This window comes from Scyliorhinus canicula, chromosome 8, assembly GCF_902713615.1.
Source record: "Scyliorhinus canicula chromosome 8, sScyCan1.1, whole genome shotgun sequence".
NCBI lineage: Eukaryota > Metazoa > Chordata > Chondrichthyes > Carcharhiniformes > Scyliorhinidae > Scyliorhinus > Scyliorhinus canicula.
In genome coordinates this window covers 169,496,428-169,523,382 of record NC_052153.1, presented here as the reverse complement: position 1 = coordinate 169,523,382, position 26,955 = coordinate 169,496,428, and the positions used below count along the sequence as shown (strand labels likewise).

Sequence of the window (26,955 nt, the reverse complement as noted above, 5' to 3'; positions counted from 1 at the left end):
AGCAGGCTTCATTACCTTTAGTGTTGCCTGAGTCTCCTCGACTGTCATGGAAACAAGGAAATAGACATTTTTTGGCAGTTCTCTTGGCAACCAGGAAAGGTTCCCAGCATTGTATTCATCAGATAATTCCTCCAAGCCATCCAAAGAGATCAAGAGAGGCCTGTCTTCAGTAGCAAACTCCAGCAGCGAATAAAACTCATTTAACAGTGCTGAGAAATCCTATAATCAAAGAGGAAGATTGTTGATTTTCTCTGGGAACTGAAGATGCTTGGTATATCTATTGACATTGTAATATCATTGTTTATTCGATCCAAGACTATTCTATGAACTGAATGTACAAACCATCTGCTTGGTGAAAGCTGGCTGGTGGAAATGGAGTGTTAATATTTACTCATTTGCTGTTGTCATCGCTGACCATCTTTCTGGGGTCCACTGAGTAGGTAGTCCAAGCTGTTATCCGAGGACAGCGGGCAGCTCATTAAAACATTCTCTCCAAGTCCCATGATACCAACAGGACCCCAAAGCCATGTGGGACTGATTTGGCCGGAGTGTGAAGCAACATCAGATAGATCAGATCAGATTGGATAGAGGCCCTGCAAGTTTAATACCTCATCATTATTATGGAGCCTGAAGAACCAGGCTAGGGGGAGGCAATGGCATAGTGGTATTGTCACTGGACTAGTAATCCAGAGAACCAGGGTTCTGGGGGACCAGGGGACCCGGGTTTGAATCCCACCACGGCAGATGGTGAAATTTGAATTCAATATATGAAAAAAGCCCAATTATGCCCTTTGGGGAAATAAATTTGCCATCATTATCTGGTCTGTGATTCCAAACTCTGAAATGGTCTAGCAAGCCATTCATTTCAAGGGAAATTAGGGATGGGCAATAATTTGCCATATCCAATGACTAAAGAAAGAACATTCCTGTTGGTCTCCTTCCACCCCCACCCAGCCCCCTGCTTGCCACACCCCATTGCCAAGAACCTATTCTGTTCTGGACTCTTCACACTGTGGCAGATTGAAGAAGAGTCATATGGACCGAAATGCTAACTCTGTTTATCTCCCCACAAATGTTGCTGTAATGATATGTATATAGTTAGGTTAGTGAAGGGTTAATAATTACATCTCTGTGTAAATCAAATACTAAAGGGCACCACCACTTCTCTGTATTTAAGTGAGACTCTGAAGGAATTCTGGGAGAAGCTGGAAGGAGTAGCACAAGGAGAAAGCATATGAAGAAGATTAGAGTAGATAGAGTTAACACGAGATTAGATCATATTGTAATTAGTGACGAGATATAATATTGAGTACTGTAAGTCAGATTCAATATCATTTAATTATTATCTGTAGCTCAGTAGAGTGTTTGAACTTCATTTAATTAGTAATGTAATAATAATTAGTTTTGTTTCAATCTTTTGATTGGTATATTTTTTGTCAACACTACATCGGACCGTTCTGGAAGATGGGGACAAGGAATACAACATATTACCAATCATAGTAATATAACATGCTACCAGGAGCAGAAACATACCATGGTACAAGGAGTGAACAACTTTAAATTTTAATGCACCATGATATAACATGGTACCAGAGTAACAGCTGAAGCTATATAGATAGATTAGTGAGAATATAGTTAACAAGAAACTAGCACGCGACAAAGACCTACGACTGCGAGACTCCGAAAAATCCTGAACTAATGAAGCAACTGCAATCTCTACAACACCTCCAGAAAACTGGTAAACTACATGTCAACTGGTGAATGTTTAAACATGAGTTACAACTGCATCTCTCATCCTCCAACCTAGAAACTGTCAGCAATGAGCGAAAAACTGCTTTATTTTTGCTAATAGCTGGATAACAGGCCATAGAAGTAGATAACACATTCCATTTTGAGAATGATGCTGAAAAATATAACTTTAAACTGCCAGTTAACAAATTTGATCATTATTGAGAAAGTAATGAAAATCTCAGCAAAAGACTGCAATAGAACCAAAAAATATTGTCTCAAGATTCGATTAAAATGTACAACGCGAGAAATCAATCTAAAAATATAAGTGCCAAAATGTTAAATTGTCAACAAGAAAAAAGTACGAAATCTGGAAGAAAATCGGTTTGCACACGCGCAATCAAAGATTCCACATGACATCACAAATGTCATGACATCAGAACATTTTGAATGTGCCCACTTAAAGGGAACCTGCCTGAAAATTGACTGAGAGTAGATAGAGTTACCACGTAGTGAATAGGTGCAATATCCAGTACTTTAAGACAGATTCAATATCATTTAATTATTATCTGTAGCTCAGTAGAGTGTTTGAACTTCATTTAATTAGTAGTGTAATAATAAATTAGTTTTGTTTCAATATTTTGATTGGTATATTCTTTGTCAACACGACATCGGACCGTTCTGGAAGAAGGGAAAGAATACAACATATTACCAATCATGGTAATATAACATGCTACCAGGAGCAGAAACATAACAGCTGCCAGACCTGCTTTCTGATTTTATTTCAGATTTCCAGTATCCACAGTATTTCGCTTTTATTCACTTAGATTCAGCTACCCCATGAAAATAGGCCATTGCTCAACATAAACTATGCCTCCCACAAAGGACTACTGGCTGACCAGCCCATTCTGCACTCCAGGGAACCAGATACTATTCTTGGACTGTGGAGGAAAATCTATCCCTATGCAACAAGGAATTGCTGCTTCCCCAGTCTACAGGTCCAAAACTGAGCCATTTATGAAATAGCTATGTGTCACTCCTCTCGATTATTGCCCAGGCATTGAAGATAAAAATTATATCCATATAAATGTAAGATTTTCTACATCTGATTATAATACCTCGGAAAAAGGTGTTGCTTTATTGTATATCTCGGCGAGTTGGAAGCACAGGCTCCGAAGAAGCAAGCGAATATTTTGGGTTTCTCCAGTGATGCCAATGAAACGAACAGCTTTCCGCAGGTCTCTGGAAAGAAGAAAACGTGGAAGTTTCAAAACCGCTGCTCGTTACACCACAACAGGAAAGTAAGATGTTCTAATGTTCCAGCACAAAGATTTCCGTCTGCTTTCTTTGTACCAAATAGGGATGTTCGCTAATGACTGCACAATTTTCAGCACCATTCATGACTCCTCAGATACTGAAGCAGTTCATGTCCACATGCAGCAAACCATGGACAATGATCAGGCTTGGGCTGATAACTGGCAAGTAAAGTTGGCACCACACAAGTGCCAGGCAATTATCATCTCCCACAAGGAAGAATGCAGCCATCGGCCCTTGACCAGAAACTGAACTGGACAAACCATAAAAATACCTTGGCTACAAGAGTAGGTTAGAGGCTGAGGATTTTGCGGAGGGTAGCTCAACTCCTGACTGCCCAAAGCCTGTCCACAATACACAAGGCATAAGTCAGGGGTCTGATGGAATACTCTCCACTTGGCTGGATGGGTGCAGCTCAACACTGTACAGCCCACTTGATCCACACCTATCCACCACCTTCAACATCCACTCCCTCCATCACTGATGCACAGTGACAGCAGTGTGTGCCATCTAAAGATGCACTGAAGCAACTCACCAAGGCTCCTGTGACAGCAATTTCCAAACCCACAACCTCTACCACCTTGAAGGACAAGGATGCATGGGAACACCACCACCTGAAACATTCCCTCCAAACCACATGCTGCCCTGACTGAGAACTACATTACTGTTCCTTTCCACTCACTGAGTCAAAGTCCTGGAATCCTTCCCTAACACCACTGTGGATGTACGTGCACTGAATGGGCTGCAATGGTCCAAGAGGAATAAGAATGCTGGCCTAGTCAGCATCAACATGTCCTCTGAAATAATTTTTTTAAAATTCTAACCATAATATTTCACTGCAAGCATTGTATTAACCGGGACAGGGTTTTATGTTTGAGCAACATCTCAGAATACGCTGTGAAACAGGCTTCTTTTTATGCGTTAAAACAAATAAAACAGTATGAGGAGGAGACTACTGCTATCAGCTTGCTGCTCTTTTAACTCCCATTAGAACATTCCATTATTGCCAACTACTTGAAATAGTGAACAGTGACAGACAAGCTGATTTCCACGACATCATGTTGACTTGAACATACATACATCTGAACTGATGGAAATACGTCAATATGCAACAGGAGCAGGAGTAGGCTATTCAGCCCCTCAAGTCTGTTCAAAGCCGATCTGATTGTGGCCTCAACACCATGTTTATATCTGGCCTCTACCACCCTTTGACTCCCTTATTAGTCAAACATCTATCTAGCTCTGCCTAAGTATATTCAATGACTGTCTCTGCCACTCTCTGTGTAAGGAAGCCCCACATTCCCATGATCCTTTGAGAGAAAAAGTTCACTTAATCTCAATCTTAAATGAAAGACCCATTATTTTGAAACTGTGTACTCTAGTTCTAGTCTCTCCCAAAAGAGGAAACATCCTTTCAGCATCCACTTGTCAAGTTTCAAGATCTTATGGCCAGGATTCTCCCAAAATGGAGCTAAGTGTTGACGCCGGCATAAACACCAAAGTGTTCCCATTCTTCATGCCAAAGTAGAAAAGTTCACATTTTCCCACATTGTACTCCACTGGGAAACCCCCGGACTGCCTGCAAAATGGAGCATCCCGCCGGCAGAGAATCCAGCCCTTTATGTCCTCTTCACGATTTACTGTCCTACTTAACCCTGTGCCGTAATAGCCTTTATTTAAGTTTAAAACACAAGTCTTCGGCTCATTCTTCTCTTCCTCAAACTGAATCCAATATTCAATCATGTTATGATCACTGCTACCGAAGGGTGCCTTAACTATGAGGTCATTAATTAATCCTGTCTCATTACACATTACCAGATCTAGAATAGCCTGCTGTCTGGTTGGCTCTAGAACTTGCTGCTTATATCCCTGTTCTTTGCTCGCTGACTCTGAGAAGTCTCTCTCATTGTTGTTTATAGCCCCACTGCTCTCAGTGATTCTCTGAGTAACAAAATATGCTCAGAATTGAGCTTCACCAAACTGAAAAGTCAGGATTGTAATTGCTAAGTCACTAGGCTAACTGCTAGCAGAATTTACATGTATCAAAAATGTATAATCCTGATCTTAATTCAGATCAATTAATTACTGTGCATGTAAATGCAGCCCATAAAAATACTTTGAAAACAATTCAGATTGTGTATTGAGATGGGTATTTATGCTGTTTAAAAGGCGTCAAACCTTTGATGGAAGTAATTCTGATGGGAATGCCAAATCCCAAAAATACCTGGACAAGTTTAGATACTTTGCAATGAGTCCGATCATTTCTATCTGCAGGATAGTTTCCTTTCTTTACTGGGCCTTCATCATACAGTGCTAATATTAACTAACCTATTAAGTTTTTAATTGCGATGTTAATTCAGTTCAAATGTTGATACTTGCAAGTGTAAATTCAGGCCTTGACTTTCATTTGTTATCTCATAGTGCATTTTTCATCATTACAAATAAGCAGGTCAAAATCGATCTGCTGTAAATATCCAAACGTGTGTCCTAGCCAGCTGAACCATGTCTTTCTGTTTTGTTTGCACAGTCTTATGGCTCAATTTACACAGGGCATAAATCATTATTGACCGACTAATAGGCATTCATTAATTCAAAGCTATCTTGAGCACTTCACCTGAACATGTTCGCTTAAACATAATTTGTAACCATAGACGTAAATATCATTATAGCTGATTATTTTCAAAGCAAAGCATTGAATAAATCATTTACAACATTTTGTGTCAATTCACCTTTGTGTTGTCTGAATCTGGATTTAGAATAAAGTAGGCTTGACGTTTCACTTGGCAGGGAACGCATTGGACAATTTTGAATTGATTTAGCGGTTGGGACTCCATCTAGGGAACTGAAGTTATCTTCTAATCTCATAATATCCCAACTATTGACTGAAAGCTAGTCCTTAAACTAATGTTTGTGATCATTAGCTTGGAAAAGCACTAGATTACTGGTTTGCCTTAATGGGTTGATATCCAAAGTTGATTTATGGGACATAAGGCAAAGGTAAGAAACATGGGCGGGATTCTCTCACCCCGGGGCCGGGCTGGAGAATCACCGCAACCGGCGCGAATCTCGCCACGCCGCCCCGGCGCCAGCCGGGGGCCGCTCTACGGGGCCCCCCAGGAGATACTCCGCCCAGGATGGGCTCAGCGGCCATACCAAAAAACCCGAGTCCCGCCGGCGCCATTCTCACCTGGTCTTACTCGGCGGGACCTCGGCATGGAAGGGTCCGGGGGCGGCCTTTGGGGGGTGAGGGGGGGTCCAAACCCGGGGGGGGGGCTCCGCTGTGGCCTGCCCGCGATCAGGGCCCACCGATTGGCGGGCCAGCCTCTCGGGCTGGGGGGTCTCCTTTGTTCCGTGCCGGCCCCTGTAGCCCTACGCCATGTTGCGTCGGGGCCGGCGCGGAGAAGGGAGACACCGCGCATGCGCGGAAATCGCACCGGTCCCACTGCGCATTCGCGGACCTGCGCCGCCCATCTGACACCGGGATCGGCAGCTGGAGCAGCGTGGGTCACACCAGTGCTGTGCTGGCCCGCTGTAGGGGCCAGAATTGCTGATCCTGAGGCCATGTTGACGCCGTCAGGAAACGTGATGGCATTTACGACAGCGTCAACACTTAGCCTCAGGATCAGAGAATCCCGCCCGTGGATGCAGATCAGCAATGACATGAAAGTGTGGCAGAATAGGCTAAAGGGTCTAGCCTGCTCCCATTCTCATATTCATAACATAAATGAGATTATATGAGATATCAAAGATGATATGCTTACCCAGAGACCCAATCAGAAGCCAGCAGGGATGCCTTGGCCATGAGCGTACTCTTGCCACATCCCACCTCCCCAAGAAGGATAATCGGTTTTTGCTTCGAATCCTGCAGACACTCCTTCAAGTTGAGCAAAGTAGCTTCTCTTCCGATAAAAAATGCAGCTCTTTTGAAAGATTAACAACATGAAACTTCCAATTACAACAGCAGTGATCCTCATGCAGAATGCTATTTTGCTCCCCAGAATTTTCTCTGAGACATTTTGACTGTTGCAAATTCATTAATCAATCAACACATTTGTACTGAGTTTGCAATGTTTCTCATCAAAATAGTAATGTAAAATGTGCAGTGTTGGCATAATTAATAACGTTAATCACAACCACAATTTTCCTTATTCATTGATGGGATGTGGGGTGTGATTCAACTAAAACATTTCTCAGTGTCATTTTGGGCAAGTTTGACAGGCTGTTTCCCGCCAGCTTTTTGGGTGGGATCCACACCGTTATCCAACCACACTTAGGCTGGAATTCTCTTTCCGTTGTGATGTATTCTTCCTGCTGGCATGGCACCCCCGCCCGCAGGTTTCCCGGTGGGATGGCTTCAATGGGAAACCCCATTGACAAGTGGCGAAACTATAGAATCCCGCCAGCAACGAACGGCTTGCTGCTGAGAAACACGCCGTGGGGGACTGGAGAACCCCACCCTGGTCATTTTGTTGCGCCTTAGGGAGTTTCTCCCCGATCCAGCCCACATTTAGAAATTTTTTTCCACAATGGGGAGCTGAATTTGCCAGCGTGATCGGCTCCTCAGAGATCGGGCTGCCATTTTGAAAGGATGCCTCAATCTCTTGAGTGTTCCCCACACCCTCCACCTCTGGGCAATGTCATCTTGATGCATGATCAATAACTACTGAAACAAGGATGTAGCCCGAATTGAAGGCTTTAATCAACAAAATGTTTCCCCAGCAGCTCGACTACAGAAAGAAGGCCGGCTGCTGGGAAACACGGGTTCTTATACCCCGCCTCACTGGGCGGATCTACCATACGTTCCGACCAATGAAATGCAAACACTTGGGCCAATGAGCAGCGAGTCTTCTCCACCAATGGTAGCTCACATTCCCAGGTACCGTAGTACCTCTAGTCATACTACCACACATCTCCTGCACAATACGCATTACCCACACCCACCCAAGTGAGGACACCCCAGTATGGGATTGCTGAAGGCCCTCCCCCCTTTACTGGCCAATTCACACCCTCTTTTGGCCCCCTTTCAGGACCCTCACCCTTCACCTCTCCAACCTTTTATGAGGCTCCTTCATACCCACCCTTCACTCTCCCACCCTTCATACTCCCCTCATCTCCCCTTTCATGAGCATGGCCCCAGTCAGGCCCTGACCCATGGTAGTGCCAGGGTGTCAGCGTCAAAGTGCCAGGCTGGCAGTGCAAGGTGCCTGGGTACCAGAGGGAGAGCCAGGGTGCCACCCTGACTTGTCCCCGACCACCCTGGGGTCTCCAATGGCCTGGTAGACCCCCCCCCCCAGGTGTTGTTGTACCTGCTCCATGTTTGTATGGACCAGAACTAAAGGGTGCCTGGTCGAGGCCTCGCTGCGGAGTCCATCATTTACTGGGCGCCAGGAGAATCTGGCGCATGCATACTTTAATGAGCTAATGGCTCATTTAAATATACTTATCTGGATCTCACTCAGCGTGGGCAGGATCCAGATTGCGATGTCTCACGGGGTTTGGTTGAATCTCGTGAGACATTTCGAGCGTTGCAAATTGGACTATTAGCAGCCAAAATAGAACTCATCAAAATGGAGTGGAAGCAGGTCATCCTTGATCCAGAGGGACTGTCTAAGAAGAAGGAGATAGGTTTTTGATCTCAGGATATCAATATCAAGTGATATGGGGAGTGGGCAGAAAGTTAAGCTGAGGCAGAAGATCAGTCATTATTGTATTGAAGGATGGAGCGGACTTGAAAAGCCAAACAGTCTCCTCCTACATCTATAATCTTATGTTCTTATGACCAGCGTGGGGATCATCTCATTTGACGTTGCCTTTGTCCTCTCTAGATTTTATACTCTTCCAGCACAGGCAAGTGGTTTGGTATCTGGAGTGTGGACCATAATTGTCCTCATTTTTTGTTAGGCTTCTGGCACAGAGATCAATTCTGATGTGTCTGCCATCATCTCAGATCTCGGTCAAATAATAAACGTTGTACATTCTTGGTTTGTAATGCTTAAACCTATCTCACACATTTGCACGCTGAACTATATTGTGCCACTTTCATCCTGAAGTTAAATCCAGACTCCTAAATGACCCTCTTATGGACTGAACTGATCTCTTCACACATCTTCTCTACTGAGCAGTACTACAGTTCATAAGGTCACCCGATGCCTGTGCCTATGTATTTGTGTATGTGCATGTCCAATGTTTTTTTCATGTATGGAACGATCTGTCTGGACTGTATGCAGAACAATACTTTTCACTGTACCTCGGTACACGTGACAATATATCAAATTCAAATTCAAGCTCAAGTTCAAATTCAACTCAAATCCCACATGTCACAGTAAGAGCAGCCTGAAGAAATATAACAAAGGTTTATAATTGTGCCAGAGCAAAGCACTTTTGGAAACAAAACTAGCTTTGATAGGGGCCAATTGAACCAGCAGCAACTCACCAAGCCTCCTCTGACAGTCAAATCCATTACCTCTACCACCTAGAAGAACAAGGCCAGGAGAACCCCACCACCTGAGGATCACCTCCAAGCCACACACCATTCTGATTTGGAAATATATCGCCGTTCCTTCACTGTGGCTGGATCAAGTCTGGAACTCCCTTCCTAACAGCACTGTGAGTGCACCTATGCTTCATGGACTGCAGTGGTTCAAGAATGGGGCTCACCGCTGCCTCCTCAAGGGCAATTAGGGATGGGCAATAAATGCTGACCTAGCCAAGAGACATCCACTTCCCACAAATGAGTAAATACAAGTAATGTTCTAGTTGCTGAATTATTTTATTTATCTCCCAGAAACTTAGTTATCCTATCACCTGTAGTAAAGGGAATCGGCTCTAATTTGAAATGTTAGTCATGATGAAGTTGTTAATTACGGGTATGTTCTATGAAACTGCTGTAAGACTCACAGTGTCTGGCAATGATGGACATGTTCGAGAACCTCTTCCTTAACCCAATTCTTTGTTGCTTGGCACCTACTTCTTCCTTCTGGCACTCTCTTGGTATTCTGTGAGCCAACATTTCTTTAAAGGAAAAAAACAACTTTAATGTTCAGCAAAAATTGTCTTCTAACAAGGTGCAAAAATAAATTACACATTTAGCTGTTCAAAACTATGGCCGGAATTTCCTGGCCTACACCGTCGGTGGGATCTTCCAGCCTATCGAAGTCAACAGATGTTGGAATGGCTAGCCCACATCTGCCGAGGGTGCACGGGCTTTAATATGTAAATAAATTATTTTGGCTAGGATATTCCACTCCTGATCGCATCGGGAGGATTTGACAACAGGAGCGGAAAATATCGCGAGAACAGCCAAATTGTGTTTTACATCAACGTAAACATGTAATGCGGTTGTCTCCATCCCCCCCATCAGTGACGAGACATGTTTCCCAACATTCAATATCGGGGTATAATTTGCATTCATTAACATATCATTGTCAGGCCACTAAGCCTGATTCATGCCCCCATCAGAAAATCCATTCACGTTGTGTGATTGCAGAATGACAAGGAAACTGACTGGTCTCCCAAGGCGGGTACCCACCTATAACACGTCCTGGGGAGCTCAGGTGAGTGCATTGCTGGGGGGGTGGGGGGGGGGGGGGGGGGGGGGTAAGTGGGTCATGCCCCTGAGCACTACTCTCATGCACTTTCTCCTGGAGACTGCACCCTGGCACCACCTGGGCAGTGCCTCAGGGCAGTATCAGGGGGCTGTGTCAGGACACAGTGCCAGGGTGAAATGCCAGAGTGCAGTGCCGGTGCGATTTCGGGGCGGGTGGCGGTTGGTGAGCTCTTTCGTGCCGAGGTGGCCCTTAAAAATGTCGCCCAGATCCTCAAATTACCAAGTTGCTGGTGGAACAGGTGAAACAGAGGCTGCTCCACAAGCGATATGTTGTGGGATCGCCCTTGTTTTATTTAATCAAGTCCTGTACTATACAGTGGAGAAAGCTGCCATCATTGTCAGTGCATTCAACACTGCTTTTCCCACCCACTATCAGTCTTCATTGATGTCCCTTATTTAGTCTTCCTTGGGATGTTAGCATCACTGACAAAACCAGCATTTGTTTCCCATTCCTCATTGCCCTTGAAATGAATAACTGGTTATGAAACCTCAGAGGATGGTTAAGACTCAATCAGATCAACTGTGGGTTTAGAGTCACATGGAGATGAACCAGAATGGGTTTTTTACAACAATTCATAGTCATCTTTACTGAGACTAACTTTATATCCCAAACTGAGAAATTTGGCCAGTTGCTGTGGTGAGATTTGATCCCATGTCCCCAGAGCAGTAGCCTGGACCTCCGAATGACTAAGTGGGTGATCTTACCACAACATCACCATCAGCCCTAACAGCACTTGATTGTAACTCTTTCTGCACTCAATTCATTTTAATAGCTGGCTTTAATTTGAGGTGGGAATTGGGAGTGTGAAGTTGGGGCTCATCTGTTCAACTACCTGTAGCTTGTGGCGCTGGAGACAAGGAACCTTTAACAAGCTACCATGAAGCACACACCTGGACCTGACCCTTGCTGCACCCAGCTTTTCCTAGCAGACCAGAGATTGCGGGGGTCATAGTCAGGAGAACTGCCATTGGAACATGACGCAATCACTTAAATTAGGTAAAGTTGTGGAGCTGAGTCCACAAAAGATCAGCCATGATCTCATTGAATGGCGGAGCAGGCTCGAAGGGCCAGATGGCCTACTCCTGCTCCTAATTCTTATGTAGATACTCCGTTTGTCTGGGGCAGACAGCATTTCCTTGCTTGAATTCAGGTTAATGAAAACATTGTGGGATGACGGGGTGTGGGTAAAGGAATGAAGCCATCTTGTAGACTCTTCCCCACATTTCCCCTGGTGAGGGTGGAATATAATGTGAGAAAATGTGTAGTTATGCACTTTGGTGGGAAGAATAAAGGAGCGGAATATTATCTAAATGGAGAAAGACTGCAGAAAGCTGCAGCACTGAGGGATTTGGTGGTCCATGTGCATAAATCACAAAAAGCTAGCATGCAAGTTGAGCAGGTAATAGAAAAGGCAAATGGAATGTTGGCCTTTATTTCAAAAGGAATGGAGTGTCAAAATAGGGAAGTCTTGCTGAAACTATACACAGCACTAGTTAGACCACACCTGTAATACTGTGAAGTTTTGGACCCCTTATCTAAGGAAAGATATACTGGCGTTGGAGGCAGTCCTTGTTGATCCCACGTATGGAGCGATTTTGTTATGAGGAGAGGTTGAGTAGATTGGGCCTGTACTCATTGGAGTTTTGAAGAATGAGAGGCAACCTTATTGAGACATATTGGATTCTCAGGGTGATGCACTATCAATTACGAGACGAGAGTAGAGAGTAATCGGGGCTTTATTACGCAGAGATGTGGAGCCTCCCGCAGCTGCTGCCAAAATGGCTGCAGCTCGGAGAGCACAAACATTTATACTCCGCCAACTGGGCGGAGCCATCAGGCAGGGATCTACCCCCGTACCTGTAGTACGGGCCTTACCGTAATACCCTCGTATGCAGTATACACAATACAATAGTGGTGACTACTGTGGTGATCCTCGCCTGAGTCACCAGGGGGCAGCGCGGGGACACCCATAAAAGGAACGCCGAAGGCCCGCCTCCGCCACTTGGAACCGGAGGGGTTGGAGTGGCAAGAGGTGCAAGAAGCTGGAGGGTGCTAGTCTGTTTGAGGCCTAGTTGCAGAACATTGAAGAGCAGCCTTTTATCAAGTGTAATCTGTAATTTATTGTGGGACACAATAAATCATCCTTAACCTAAAGACGACTTCGAGCATTCTTTCAAGAAGCATAACATGGTACCAGGAGTGGATTCTCTGAACAGAGGGAACCAGCGCTACCAGCAAGACAAAGAAAGACAAAGACAGCAGACAAAGAAGAAGCACCAGCAACAGGCAGGCCACCAGACTTTGCAGCCTCTCAATTTCAGACGACTTTCTGCAACAATGGAACACACGGTACTTCCAGCGCCAATGAGAGCTACAGGTAATTTAAATTATAATTGGAAAATGTTCAAACAACAATTTGAAATGTACTTGTTAGCTCAGGACTTACATACAGCCACCGATGGAAAGAAAATTGCACTTTTAATCACATCGTGTGGCCAGCAACTGGTAGACACATATAACTCGTTCACATATGCGGATACTGAAGACAAAACTAAGTTTCAAGTGATAATGGCAAAATTGGATGAACACTATAAGTCTCAATCCAATGAAATCATTGAAAGATTCACCCTCCGTCACAGACTCCAAAAACAAGGGGAGACTATCACCCACTTGGTCACAGAGTTACGCTTGCTGGCACAAGGCTGCAACTTTGGTGATTTAACAAACTCACTCATCAGAGATCAGCTAATCTATGGTCTTGCTGACAAAAAACTAAGAGACTCACTATTACTGCAAAACGATTTAACACTAAAAACTACCATAGAAAAATGCTTGTTACAGGAGCAGAAAATGCAGCAGGTACAGGAGCTATTTGAAAAACATACCTTACAAAACATCCACCACGAGGACGATATAAAGATGGTGAATTCCCCTCACAGGTCGTCTCTTCCGTTTTCCAGGCCGTCTCTTCCGTTCTCTGGCCCGTCTGCGCATGCGCACCGTCCTGAAAGACGCGATCCCGGAAGTGATCGGTCCGCGCATGCGCACTACTCGCAATACCGGCCCTGGTCTGAAAACCGCAATGCGCATGCGCGAACGCAGCATACGCATGACGTCATGACGTGTCATTACTGCGGCTCCTCCCACTTAAAAGGGCAATGTCCTGCCCAAGGAAAAAGGTGCAGAAAGTGTTCAAAAATGAATCACTTTGCCTCCCAATGTCAATCCACAGCTAAATTTCACTCGTCCACTCAACGGCATGGCAACCTGAAAGTCCGCACGGTTGATGTCACGAACACTCAGGCTCCCGGCGACAATTTTTCCGACCATGAAGAATTCAACTCCTGGGAGCACACGTACAGCATTGGCATTATTAATGCCACAGCGGGACCACAGGAGCTGACGACACAACCTCGACACGTGCATGCCATCAACTCTGCAAGTGAATGGACTGCCACGGTGCACGTACAGGACTTCCCCATCACGTTCAAACTGGACACGGGAGCCTCAGCAAACTTGCTAACGAGCAAAGATCTCGCATCGGTCCCAGGGACGCACGAGGTGTTACCTGCAGCATGCAAGCTCACTGACTACAACGGCAACCCGATCATCTCCAAGGGATCCTGCCACCTACAAGTTGCCAACAAAACTGTCGTAACAGGCCTACGCTTTGAGATTGTGGAAGACAACAGGTCCTCGCTGCTCGGCGCTCAAGCCTGCAAGGATTTGCAGCTCATTCAGCGGATTTTCATGCACACGGCTGCATCATCACGCATTTACGAGGACATACAGCTGCTACTCACCGACTACCCCGACGTTTTCTCGGGCATGGGTACACTGCCCTACACGTACAGAATCTTGCTCAAAGAGACAGCCATACCGGTTGTTCATGCCCCACGGAGGGTCCCGGCTCCATTGCGGGACAAGCTAAAAGCCGAACTTCAGCGTCTCCAGACTCAAGGCGTCATCTCAAGAGTCACACAGCCGACCGACTGGGTCAGCTCGCTGGTGTGCGTCAAGAAGCCGTCTGGTGAACTTCGGATCTGTCTAGATCCCAAAGACCTGAATAAGAACATTCGCAGGGAACACTACCCGATCCCCAAGCGCGAGGAAATCACGAGCGAAATGGCAAACGCTCGCATCTTCACCAAGCTTGATGCCTCACAGGGTTTCTGGCAAATGCAGCTCGATGAGTCCAGCCGCCTGCTATGCACCTTCAACACGCCGTTTGGAAGGTACTGCTATAATCGGATGCCCTTCGGCATTATATCTGCATCCGAAATCTTCCACAGAATCATGGAGCAGATGGTAGAAGGCATCGAAGGCGTACGTGTCTATGTGGATGACATCATCATATGGTCGGCGACGGAGAAAGACCATATTGCGAGGGTGAAGCAAGTCTTCCAGAGGATACACCACTTTGGACTCAAGCTCAACCGGGCCAAGTGCACTTTCGCACAGTCCTCTCTGACATTCCTGGGCGACACAATCTCAGAGCACGGGGTGAAGCCGGACGCTGAGAAGATCGCTGCAATTCAGAGCATGCAGCGACCACAGGACAAGAAAGCGGTTCTAAGGTTCCTGGGATTCGTCAACTTCCTTGGTAAATTCATACCCAACCTGGCAGCACGGACAAAGGCGTTGAGGAACGTGACACGGAAGGACACGGAGTTTGCCTGGACCCAGGCTCACCAGGCTGAATGGGATGATCTAAGATACCAGCTGATGGCAGCTCCAACGCTTGCATTTTTTGACCCGGTGAAACCTACCAAGATCTCCACTGACGCCAGTCAACATGGGATTGGTGCTGTGCTACTGCAACAGGATGACCAGTTGGACTGGGTTCCAGTGGCTTACGCTTCACGGGCGATGACCGCCACAGAGTGCAGGTATGCACAGATAGAAAAGGAGTGCCTAGGGCTAATAACAGGAGTGACCAAATTCCACCACTATGTGTACGGTCTCCCCACTTTCATCGTGGAAACGGATCATAGGCCGCTGGTCAATATCATTGACAAGGACCTCAATGATATGACGCCGCGCCTACAGCGCATGATGATGAAGTTGCGCAGGTACGACTTCACGCTGGTCTACACCCCTGGCAAGGACCTTGTGATAGCTGACACGTTATCACGAGCCATGGACGCTGACAACCCGCCACTGGCGTCCATCAATGATGTGGAAGCTCATGCACAGTGGTGCAAGGAGACGCTCCCGGCAACGGATGAGAAGCTGCAGCAAATTCGTCAGGCGACACAGGAGGACGCCACCCTCCTTCAAGTCCTACACAACCTGCAGCATGGCTGGCCAAAGGGGCGGTGCCCACAGTTCCAGAATGTCAAGACTGAACTATCCGTGGTCGATGGCATTATACTGCGGAACGACAGGATCGTCATTCCAATGGCTCTCCGGGCGGACATCCTCCACAGGATTCACGAAGGGCACCTTGGTGCCGAAAAATGCAAAAGGAGAGCGCGCCAATCTGTTTACTGGCCAGGGATTAACGAGGACATCACCAACATGGTGCTCTCCTGTGACACGTGCCAAAGACATCGACCGGCACAATGCAAGGAGCCACTGCAGCAGCATGAGATGGCCACGTCACCATGGAACAAAGTGGGCATTGATTTGTTCCACTCCATGGGCCGCAACTATGTCCTGATCATTGACTACTTCTCCAACTTCCCGGAAGTCCTGCAACTCCCGGATCTCACAGCAGCAGCCGTCATCAAGGCCTGCAAAGAAACTTTCTCCAGGCATGGCATCCCACGGACGGTCATGTCCGACAATGGTCCTTGTTTTGCCAGCTGGGAGTGGACGGACTTCGCCAAGATTTACAATTTCCAGCACACAACGTCGAGTCCCCACTTTCCGCAATCGAATGGCAGGGTGGAGAAAGGTGTCCACATAGTCAAGCAACTCATCAGCAAGGCTGCGGACTCCAAATCTGACGTACACTTGGCCCTCCTATCGTACCGTTCGTCACCTTTGAGCTCGGGATTATCACCAGCTCAGATGCTTTTCAACAGGGATGTGCGGACAACTTTACCAGCGCTACACTTCACCAATCCTGATCACTCGCCTGTCCTGGATCAAATGCGTCAACAGCGCCAAGTGCAAAAGCAGCACTATGACAAGCAGGCCAAGGTACTGCCACCGTTGGCCATCGGCGACACAGTGAGGCTGCGAAACCCAGCTGGGGGTTGGTCCAAAATGGCGGTGGTCCTCCGCCTAACATCGCCACGGTCCTACGTCGTGCAGTCGGATGATGGAACAATGGTTCGACGAAATCGGCGAGACCTTCTGAAGGTCACACCTCGTCCACGGGTCCTTCCGACACTCGATCTGCAGGACACACTGGATCCACAGGACACGGTCATACATCTTCCTGACACCCCAGCAGCAGATGTCCGCACGGACACAAATGACCCTGGATCTCCAAGCCCACTCAGGAGGTCTACACGGATCAGACGTGCACCTGACCGTCTGAACCTGTGAACATGGACTGACAAATGCATCGCCCTGCCCTGTTCTGTGTATATACATATATAAACCTAACTCTTTACCTTTGTGTTTTACTACAGCTCTGCAACTACGAAAAAAAAAAAAAAAAAAAAAAGTGAAGAAGGGGGATGTGGTGATCCTCGCCTGAGTCACCAGGGGGCAGCGCGGGGACACCCATAAAAGGAACGCCGAAGGCCCGCCTCCGCCACTTGGAACCGGAGGGGTTGGAGTGGCAAGAGGTGCAAGAAGCTGGAGGGTGCTAGTCTGTTTGGGGCCTAGTTGCAGAACATTGAAGAGCAGCCTTTTATCAAGTGTAATCTGTAATTTATTGTGGGACACAATAAATCATCCTTAACCTAAAGACGACTTCGAGCATTCTTTCAAGAAGCATAACAACTACCACATTCACCCCCTGTTAAAAAAGAGTCCAGCAGGGGTGGTGGAAAACTATTTACATACAGGTTGTTTAAAATTTAAGAAAGAGGTTATAAATTTAGAAGGTCGGGCACCTTGATCCGTCGTTGTGAACGCCGCAGTTGTGGTGGCATATCAGGCATCGGTTCGTTCGTCGGCAACTCCGGGAGCGTGTCGGCCTGATCTTCATCCACGGGTGAGACCAAGGGGAGGACGGATCGTCCTGGAGCGGGGGCTGTGTTGGGGTGCGCCAGCGGGAAGGAGGGTGGTGCCGGGGCAGAGGGGGGGGGGTGTGTGGGGACCCAGCTGGTGCCAGGTCTCTGAGGGAGACTGTCTCTTGGCGGCTGTCGGGTACACTATGTAGGCGTACTGTGGGTTCGCGCGGAGTAGCTGTACCCTCTCAACCAACGGGTCCACCTTGTAGAGCTGCAAGTGCTTGCAGAGGAGAACGGGTCCTGGAGCTGCCAGCCATGTTGGGAGCGAAACTTCCTAGGGAAGGCAAAGAGATGTTCATGGGGAGTTTCGTTAGTCGCAGTGCACAGGAGCGACTGAATAGAGTGGAGTGTGGCGGGGAGGACCTTCTGCCAGCTGGAGGTCAGGATATTTCTGGACTGTAGGGCCAGCTGGACGGCCTTCCAGACCGTCCCATTCTCCCGCTGCACCTGCCCGTTTCCCCAGGGTTTGTAGCTGGTCGTCCTGCTCGAGGCAATGCCCCTGTTGAGCAGGTACTGGCGCAGCTCATCGCTCATAAATGAGGATCATCAGTCGCTGTGGACGTAGGCGGGGAAACCAAACAGAGCGAAGATGGTGTTGAGGGCTTTGATGACGGTGGCAGACGGTGGCATGGGATGGCGAAGGAAAATCTTGAGTACTCGTTGACCACACTGAGAAAGTACATGTTGCGGTCGGTGGAGGGGAGGGGCCCTTTGAAGTCCATGCTGAGGCATTCAAAGCGGTGGGAGGCCTTCACCACTCGTACTAAGCCCAGTTGGTCCCTAACTATGAGGACAAGGCCCGCCCACTCATTCACTCCACCGTTTTCCCACTAACGGCCGAGGCTCACCAGGCCTTTAACCATATCAAGGCCGTCATCACCAAGGCCGCGATGCATGCGGTCGACGAGACGCTACCCTTCCAAGTCGAGAGCGATGCATCAGACGTTGCACGGTCTGGCCGGTAGAAATGCGGTTTACACTCCGCGCAGACCTCGCAGTCGCTGGTGATAGCCCTGACTTCCTCGATGGAGTAGGGCAGATTACGGGCCTTTATGAAGTGATAAACGCGGATGACCCCTGGGTGACAGAGATCATCATGCAGGGTGCGGAGTCGGTCCACTTCTGCGCTGGCACATGTACCTTGGGATAGGGCATCGGGACGTGAGCTTACCGGGACGATACAAAATCTCGTAATTGTAGGTGAAGAGCTCGATCCTCCACCTCAAGAGTTTATTATTTTTGATCGTACCCTGCTGTGTGTTGTTAAACACGAAGGCAACCGACCGTTGGTCAGTGAGGAGAGTGAATCTCCTGCTGGCCATGTTATACCTCCAATGCCGCACAGCTTCAACGATAGCTTGGGCCTCCTTTTCAACCGAGGAGTGCCAAATTACGGAGGAATGGAGGGTGCTGGAAAAGAATGCCATGGGCCTGCCTGCCTGGTTGAGGGCGGCGGCCAGAGCGACGTCTGATGCATCGCTCTCGACTTGGAAGGGTAGCATCTTGTCGACCGCGTGCATCGTGGCCTTGGCGATGTCAGCCTTGATACGGTTGAAGGCCTGGTGAGCCTCTGCCGTTAGTGGGAAAACGGTGGAGTGAATGAGTGGGCGGGCCTTGTCCACATAGTTAGGGACCCACTGGGCGGAGTACGAGAAGTACCCCAGGCATCGTTTGAGGGCCTTGGGGAAGGGGGAGTTCCATGAGGGGGCGCATGCGATTGGGGTTGGGCCCTAGAACTCCGTTCTGGACCACATACCCGAGGATGGCTAATCGGTCCATGCTGAATACGCACTTCTCCTTGTTGTAGGTTAGGTTGAGGGGTTTGGCGGTGTGGAGGAATTTGGAACGGTTAGCGTCGTGGTCTTGCTGGTCATGGCCGCAGATGGTGACATTATCCAGGTACGGGAAAGTGGCCCGCAGTCCGTACCGGTCAACCATTTGGTCCATTTCCCGTTGGAAGACCGAGACCCCGTTAGTGACATCGAAGGGAACCCGAAGGAAATGGTAAAGGCAGCCGTGCACCTCAAACGCAGTGTATGGGCAGTCCGCCTTGCGAATAGGGAGCTGGTGGTAGGCAGATTTCAGGTCTACTGTCGAGAAGACCCGGCACTGTGCAATCTGATTGACCATATCAGATAGGCGTGGGAGGGGGTACGCATCGAGCTGCGTGTATCGATTGATGGTCTGACTGTTCTCAATGACCATCCTGTTTTTCTCCCCAGTTTTCACAACTACCCTTGGGCTCTCCAGGGGCTGTTGCTGGCCTTGATGATACCTTCCCGCAGCAGCCGCTGGACCTCAGACTTGATGAAGGTCCTGTCCTGGGCACTGTACCGTCTGCTCCTTGTGGCGGCAGGTTTGCAATCCGGGGTGAGGTTCGCAAACAGGGAAGGTGGGTTGACCTTAAGGATCGTGAGGCCGCATATAGTGAGGGGTGGTAGGGACCCGCCAAATTTCAAGGTTAGGCTCTGGAGGTTGCACTGGAAGTCCAGGCTGAGTAGCAAGGCAGCACAGAGGTTGGGGAGTACGTAGAGCCGGAAGCCCCTGAACTCTATGCCCTGGATGGTGAAGGTGGCAGTGCAGTACCCCCGATCACCACGGAGTGGGATCTGAAGGCCCAGGAGATTCTCTGGTTGGCGGGGTGTACCGTGAGGTGGCAGCGCCTTACCGTGTCGGGGTGGATAAAGCTCTCAGTGCTCCCGGAGTCCAGAAGGCAGGATATCTTGTGTCCGTGACCTTCACTGTCCTCGACGCGGTCGCCAGGTTGTGCGGTCAGGACTGGTCGATCGGGACGGAGGCCAGACATGGCTGGTCGGCGGCGGTTGCAAGCGATGAGCGGCCCAATGAGCATGGGTCCTGAGGCGGGGAAGGTGGCGGCGGCCACAGGCCGAACATGTCCTGAGGCAGGCAAGATGGCAGCGCCCACGGGCCGCACATGTGAGGCGAGCAACATGGCAAGCAAGATGGCGGTGCCCACGGCCCGCACGTGTTGTGAGAGGAGCAAGATGGCGCCGCCCACGGGCCGCATGTGGTGTGAGGCGGGAAAGATGGCGGCACCCACGGGCCGCATGAGTTCTGAGGCGAAGAAGATGGCGGCGCCCGCGGGTCGCACATGGGGGGTGCTGGGGCAACAACGGCGACCGAGCGGGCCTGGCACACAGCAGCAAAATGTCCTTTCTTTCCACAGGCCTTGCAGAGCGCGCTCCGTGCCGGGCGGCGTTGTCCGGGATGTTTTGATTGTCCGCAGAAGTAGCACTTGGGTCCCCCGGGATTGTTTGGCTGCCGCGCGGCGCAGGTCTGGGGTTGGCTGGGGGAGGTCGCTGGTTGGGTGCATGGTGGGGTGTTCGTTGGCGGGGTCCACGATGCCCAGGAGGGGTGGGCCGTGCGGTCGGGGCATGCACCTGTATATTGCGTGAAGCGACTGTGAGTGAGAGCGCTAGTTTCATGGTCGCTGCGAGGTCGAGGGAAGCCCCTTCTCAGAGTCGCTGGCAGATGTAGGCCGACCCTATGCCTATAACGAACACGTCTCTAAGTATCAGGTCAGAATGTTCAGCGGCCGAAACGACCTGGCAATCACAGTCTCTCACTAGGAGTTGCAGGGCATGCCAGAAATCTTCCACAACCTCAACGAGGAGTTGATGCCGCGTGGAAAGTCAGTGACTGACATAGATTTTGTTGGTCTGCTGAGTGTAGTTCTCCTTCAGTAGCGCCATGGCCTCAACATAGGTTGGCGCGTCCCGGATGAGGGGAAAGATGTCTGAACTCAGCTGCGTGTAAAGGATCTGGAGCTTCTGTGCCTCTGAGGGTGGTTCTGTCGCAGATCAGATGTATGACCTCGAAGCAAGCTAGCCAATGTGCGAAGGCCGACTTTGCGTTGTCTACTTGAGGGTGCAGCTGCAGGCGATCCGGCTTGATGCGGAGATCCATCGTTTTAAAATCTGTGCGTAATAAATTGATGCACTATCAATTACGACGAGACGAGAGTAGAGCGTAATCGAGGCTTTATTACGCAGACATGTGGAGCCTCCCGCAGCTGCTGTTGAAATGGCTGCAGCTCGAGGAGCACACACATTTATACTCCACCTACTGGGCAGAGCCAGCAGGCAGGGATCTACCCCCGTACATGTAGTACAGGGGCCTTACCGTAATACCCTCATATGCAGTATACACTATACAACAGTGGTGACTACCACACAAGGGGCTTGACAGGGTAGATGCTGAGAGGTTGTTTCGCCTTCTGGGAGAGTTTAGGACCAGAGGGCAGAATCTCAGAGTAAGGGGTCACCCGTTTAAGACAAACGTGAGGAGGAATTTCTTCTCTCAGAGAGTTCTGAATCTGTGGAATTCCTTATGGCAGAGGGGTGTAGAGGCTGCGTCATTAAGTATGTTCAAGGCTGAGGCAGACAGATTTTTAATCAGTCAGGGAATACAGGGTTATGGGGATAAGGCAGAAAGTGGATTTGAGATTATCAGATCAGATCAGTCAGGATCTCATTGAATGGCGGAGCAGACTCAATGGCCCGAATGGCCTACTTCAGCCCCTGCATCTTATGGTCTTAGGGCGGTTTAAAATGAAACCCATCAAATTTCCAAAATAGTATCCATTTTCATTGGTGCAAACTATGCAAAATTACCTCGCACAGTTACATACTAGAATTCAATTATTGAAATATTAACTATTAATTATTAAGATGAAAGGAAAGGTTGTGTATCCACTGTTCTGCAACCCACTCCCACACCCATTGTTTTCAACTCCAGCACTGCAACTCGCCGCCACCGCACTTTTGCTAATATCACACATTTTACAGTTTTTTTTAATGTAAATGCTGTGCTTTTGATGGCGAACAAATGAAAATTAGGAGAATGCAGGTTGTCTCTGCATTTCCAACCAGCGCCTGAAATGGGTCCTCAAGATCTGATATGGAACACGATCATTGCAGGACAGAAGAATGTGACTTGTATAAAGGCCTCATATCTGTCAATGGGAATTAATTCTACAATTTCTGAGTCTTCAGATCAAAAGCATGACCTGAAAATTCTAAGCCTCCACAAGTGGAAGATATAGATTCGCAGCAAAGCTTCAAAGGCTTGGTTTTTGCATAAGTATTTCTTCATAATCATAGAATCATAAAAGTTACAGTGCAGAAAGAGGCCATTCAGCCCATCGAGTCTTCCATGGGCACCAGTCCTTGGAAAGTGCACCCTACCTAAGCCCTCACCTCCATCCAATCCCCGTAACCCCACCTAACATTTGTTTTGGACATTAAGGGCAATTTATCATGGTCAAGCCACCTAACCTGCACGTCTTTGGACTGTGGGAAGAAACTGGAGCACCCGGAGGAAACCCACGCAGACACGGGGAGAACGTGCAGACTTCGCACAGATAGTGACCCAAGCCAGGAATCGAACCTGGGACACTGGAGCGGTGAAGCAACTGTGCTAACCACTGTGCTACCATGCCACCCCAGATGTCACTGACACACGGAGGAGATCTTCCCACATAGACCTCTAATGCTTTTGATGGGATTTATTTTCAACTTGCATTTGAGGAAGGCTTGAGGAACAGGTGAAGTATATTTTTCTGTTATCTACAAAGGTTGATCACCGCATTAAAAACTATGTCCCTGTTTCGAATGTTTGGGTCTTCCTCGGGGTACAAACTAAATCTAGTCAAGAGTGAGTATCTTGTGGTGTCTCGGCCAGGGGTGGGGGGGGGGGCTGCCATTCTTAGGGCAGGGACTCACTTCAGGTATCTGGGGGTGCATGTTGCCCGGTAGAGGGGGGGGCTGCTCCGCAGGTACAACATTTCTAGTTTGGTGGGGGGGGGGGGGGGGAGTCAAAGCTGATCTGGCAAGGTGGAATGGTCTCCCTCTGTCACTGGTGCATCGGGTACAGGCGGTTAAAATGAATGTTTTGCTGCGATTTCTGTTTATTTTTGAATGCCTGCCGATTTTCCTCAAAAGGCTTTTTTCAGGGAGATTGAGGGAAGGATTACCTCGTTCATATGGGGAGGGAAGGTGGTCAGAGTGAGAAAGGTGCTGCTACAGAGGGGAAGGCAGGCAGGGGCTTTGGGTCTCCCGAACCTGACGTATTACTACTGGGCGGCGAATGTGGAGAAGGTGCGGAGCTGGGTCAGAGGGGCTGATTCCCAGTGGGTCAGAATGGAGGAGAGTTCGTGCAGGGGGTCGGGATTAAAAGCATAAGCACCAGCGCCGCTCCCGATAGCCCCGGGGAAATACTCAGGGAGTCCGGTAATAGTAGCTTCATTGAGAATTTGGTGGCAGTTTCGGGTCAACACTTCGGGTTGGGGGCAGGGTCAAGGGGCATGCCGATTCGGGGGAATACAGATTTGAGCCAGGGAGGTGGCATGGAAATTTTCAGAAATGGGAGGAGAAGGGGATTAAGACACTAAAAGATTTGTTTCTTAGAGATCGGTTTGCAGGATTGTAGGAGCTGGAAGCAAAGTATGGGCTGGAGCAGGGGGAAATGTTTAGATACATGCAGGTTTGAGATTTTGCCAGGAAGGAGATACAGAGCTTCCCGGTGGAGCCAGCCTCCACATTGCTGGAGGAGGGGCTGACGACAGGGGGACTGGAGAAGGGGGTAGTGTCAGCGGTTTATGGAGCTATTTTGGAAGAGGAGAAGGCACTATTGGAAGGGATCAAAGCAAAGTGGGATGAAGAGTTGGGAGATGATATGGAGATGGGTTTCTGGTGTGAGGTGCTCTGGAAAGTGAACGCCTCCACCTCGTGTGCGAGGTTGGGGCTGATCCAGCTGAAGGTGGTATATAGAGCACACCTCACGAGGGCGAGGATGAGCCTATTCTTTGAAGGAGTAGAAGATGTGTGTAAACATGGTTGGGGGGGAGGGGGGGGGGGTGGGGGGCGCTAATCATGTTCATATGTTTTGGTCCTGTCCAAAGCTAGAGGATTACTGGAAGGAGGTTTTTAGGGTAATTTCTAAAGTGGTGTACCTGAAACTGGACCCGGGCCCCCGGGAGGCCATATTCGGGGTGTCGGACCAGCCAGGGTTGGAAATGGGTGCGGAGGCGGATGTTGTAGCCTTTGCCTATTTGATCGCCTGAAGGCGGATACTGATGGGTTGGAGAGAAACCTCCCCACCCTGTGCCCTGGCGTGGCGGGGGGACCTGTTGGAATTCTTGACCCTTGGGAAGGTTATGTTTGAACTGAGGGGAAGGATGGAGGGGTTCTACAATTCATGGGCATTATTTATTATGCACTTTCACGAACTGGATAACATCAAACATTAGTGGAGGGGTGGGTGGGAGGGTTGGGGGGAGGGGGCCTGTGTCATCCCTAATTCCTTTTTGTCATTTGTTTGTGTGAACATGCGGGCTAATGTTTGGGGTTTGATGGGAGGATGGGAGCATTGTTATTGATATGGGGATTGACATATTTGTTACTGATTATTTTTTAATGTTGGTGGGGGTAAATTTGGTGGGGGTAAAGGGGCTGTTTAGCTCACAGGGCTAATCGCTGGCTTTGAAAGCAGACCAAAGCAAGCCAGCAGCACGGTTCGATTCCCGTAACAGCCTCCCCGAACAGGTGCCGGAATGTGGCGACTAGGGGCTTTTCACAGTAACTTCATTTGAAGCCTACTCGTGACAATAAGCAATTTTCATTTCATTCATTTGGGAGAAAATGTGAAAATGGAGAATAAAAAATATTTTTTAAAAAGCAATGTTCTCATTCCAAGTTTTCTAGTCTACTTCAGTTCCTGAGGATCCCTCACTAAAATCTAAAAGACTGCTGTACATACAAGTTAACTTTTCTTACAATCAGTGAAACAATCAAAGATGCAAACCACAGCAGAGAGAATAAATCAGTATTATGATGGTGATTTCCATTTTCTACAAAAGAGGACCTTTAAAAAGGCTTCAATCCTGAAAGTTGACTTGTTACTTTAACTTGGTGAGTCATCGGCCCTACTCTGAACATTTACACTTCATAAAGGGGTCTCACCATGACGATTTGGTTACTGTCAGGAAAATTGTCACTTGCTTCAAACTGTGTAATTACTACAGCATTTGAACTGTAATGTACAATCGCATGTGTCTGCCTGAGGAGCGAACCTTCTATGACTGAATCTGGAAGTCCAGTGAAACAGAATTACAATTTGTTCTGACAAATAGCATTTCTGCACTTATTCGTGGGACGGCTGCTAATGTTGGAAAATTGAATACTTCTTCCATTCTGAGCACTAATTCTCACTTTGCGTTTGAAACTTACAATTGATATCTTGTGGCAGTGCCCATCCTAAGTCAGAAAAAATAGGTGAGGGTTTTCCCCGCAGTGTTTCAAGACCCTGACATCGGGAGTCAGAAGCCAACATTTTCTGTTGAACCGTCAGCCAGCTGTGATTTTCCCCAAATTGGCAAATTAATGGTCAGGGGTGGACAGTGACTGGGTGGGTGTTTGAAGTGGGGGACCTAACTGCCTAACTATCGGCTGTTCTTTCTGATAAGTGAGAGAGAGAGGGAAATTTCCATTGGCTGGCCGGTGGCTGCAACTGAACGTAGCCCGGTGCGGACGGCACGGTAGCACAGTGGTTAGCACTGTTGCTTCACAGCTCCAGGGTCCCAGGTTCGATTCCCGGCTTGGGTCACTGTGCGGAGTCTGCAGTTCTCCCTGTGTCTGCGTGGGTTTCCTCCGGGTGCTCCGGTCTCCTCCCACAAGTCCCGAAAGCCGTGCTGTTAGGTAATTTGGACATTCTGAATTCTCCCTCAGTGTACCCGAACAGGCGCCGGAATGTGGTGACTAGGGGCTTTTCACAGTTGCATTGCAGTGTTAATGTTAGCCTACTTGTGACAAAAGAGATTATTATTATTATAAAGGCCTCAAAACTTTCCAGGCTGTTGCCCCCTCTGCAGTCTGCGCTGACATGCCGCCACCAGACATTATTCCCTGCTTCCTCCACAGACACCTGTCAGAAAATTGCAGTCGGCCTCTGATAATAAGCCTTAATAGACCTTCAGTCATTTAAAAATGAAATTATTATGCCATGCTTATTTATCTTATTTTATGGTGTTCTGGTTACCAAACTTTAACAAAGTAGGGAGATTAGTAAACAGAAGACAAATTCTCCTTTTTTAGGGACAGTTTAATTAATGCATTTTGACATGTTTCACAGCTGTTTCAAGTCTCTGAGAGAGC

General features: G+C 48.3%; 1 protein-coding gene across 1 annotated transcript in view; it reads right to left on the bottom strand.

The window, feature by feature from the left end:
- The window catches only part of LOC119970691 (NACHT and WD repeat domain-containing protein 2-like), a 216,904-nt gene that overhangs the window by 117,736 nt on the left and 72,213 nt on the right, over positions 1-26,955 (bottom strand). The window contains exons 13-16 of the mRNA XM_038805713.1: positions 9,940-10,053; positions 6,804-6,962; positions 2,847-2,970; positions 16-219 (exon numbers count right to left, since the gene is read on the bottom strand). Coding sequence (XP_038661641.1) covers positions 16-219; positions 2,847-2,970; positions 6,804-6,962; positions 9,940-10,053 — 601 coding nt within the window. The remainder of the gene's footprint in view (positions 1-15; positions 220-2,846; positions 2,971-6,803; positions 6,963-9,939; positions 10,054-26,955) is intronic.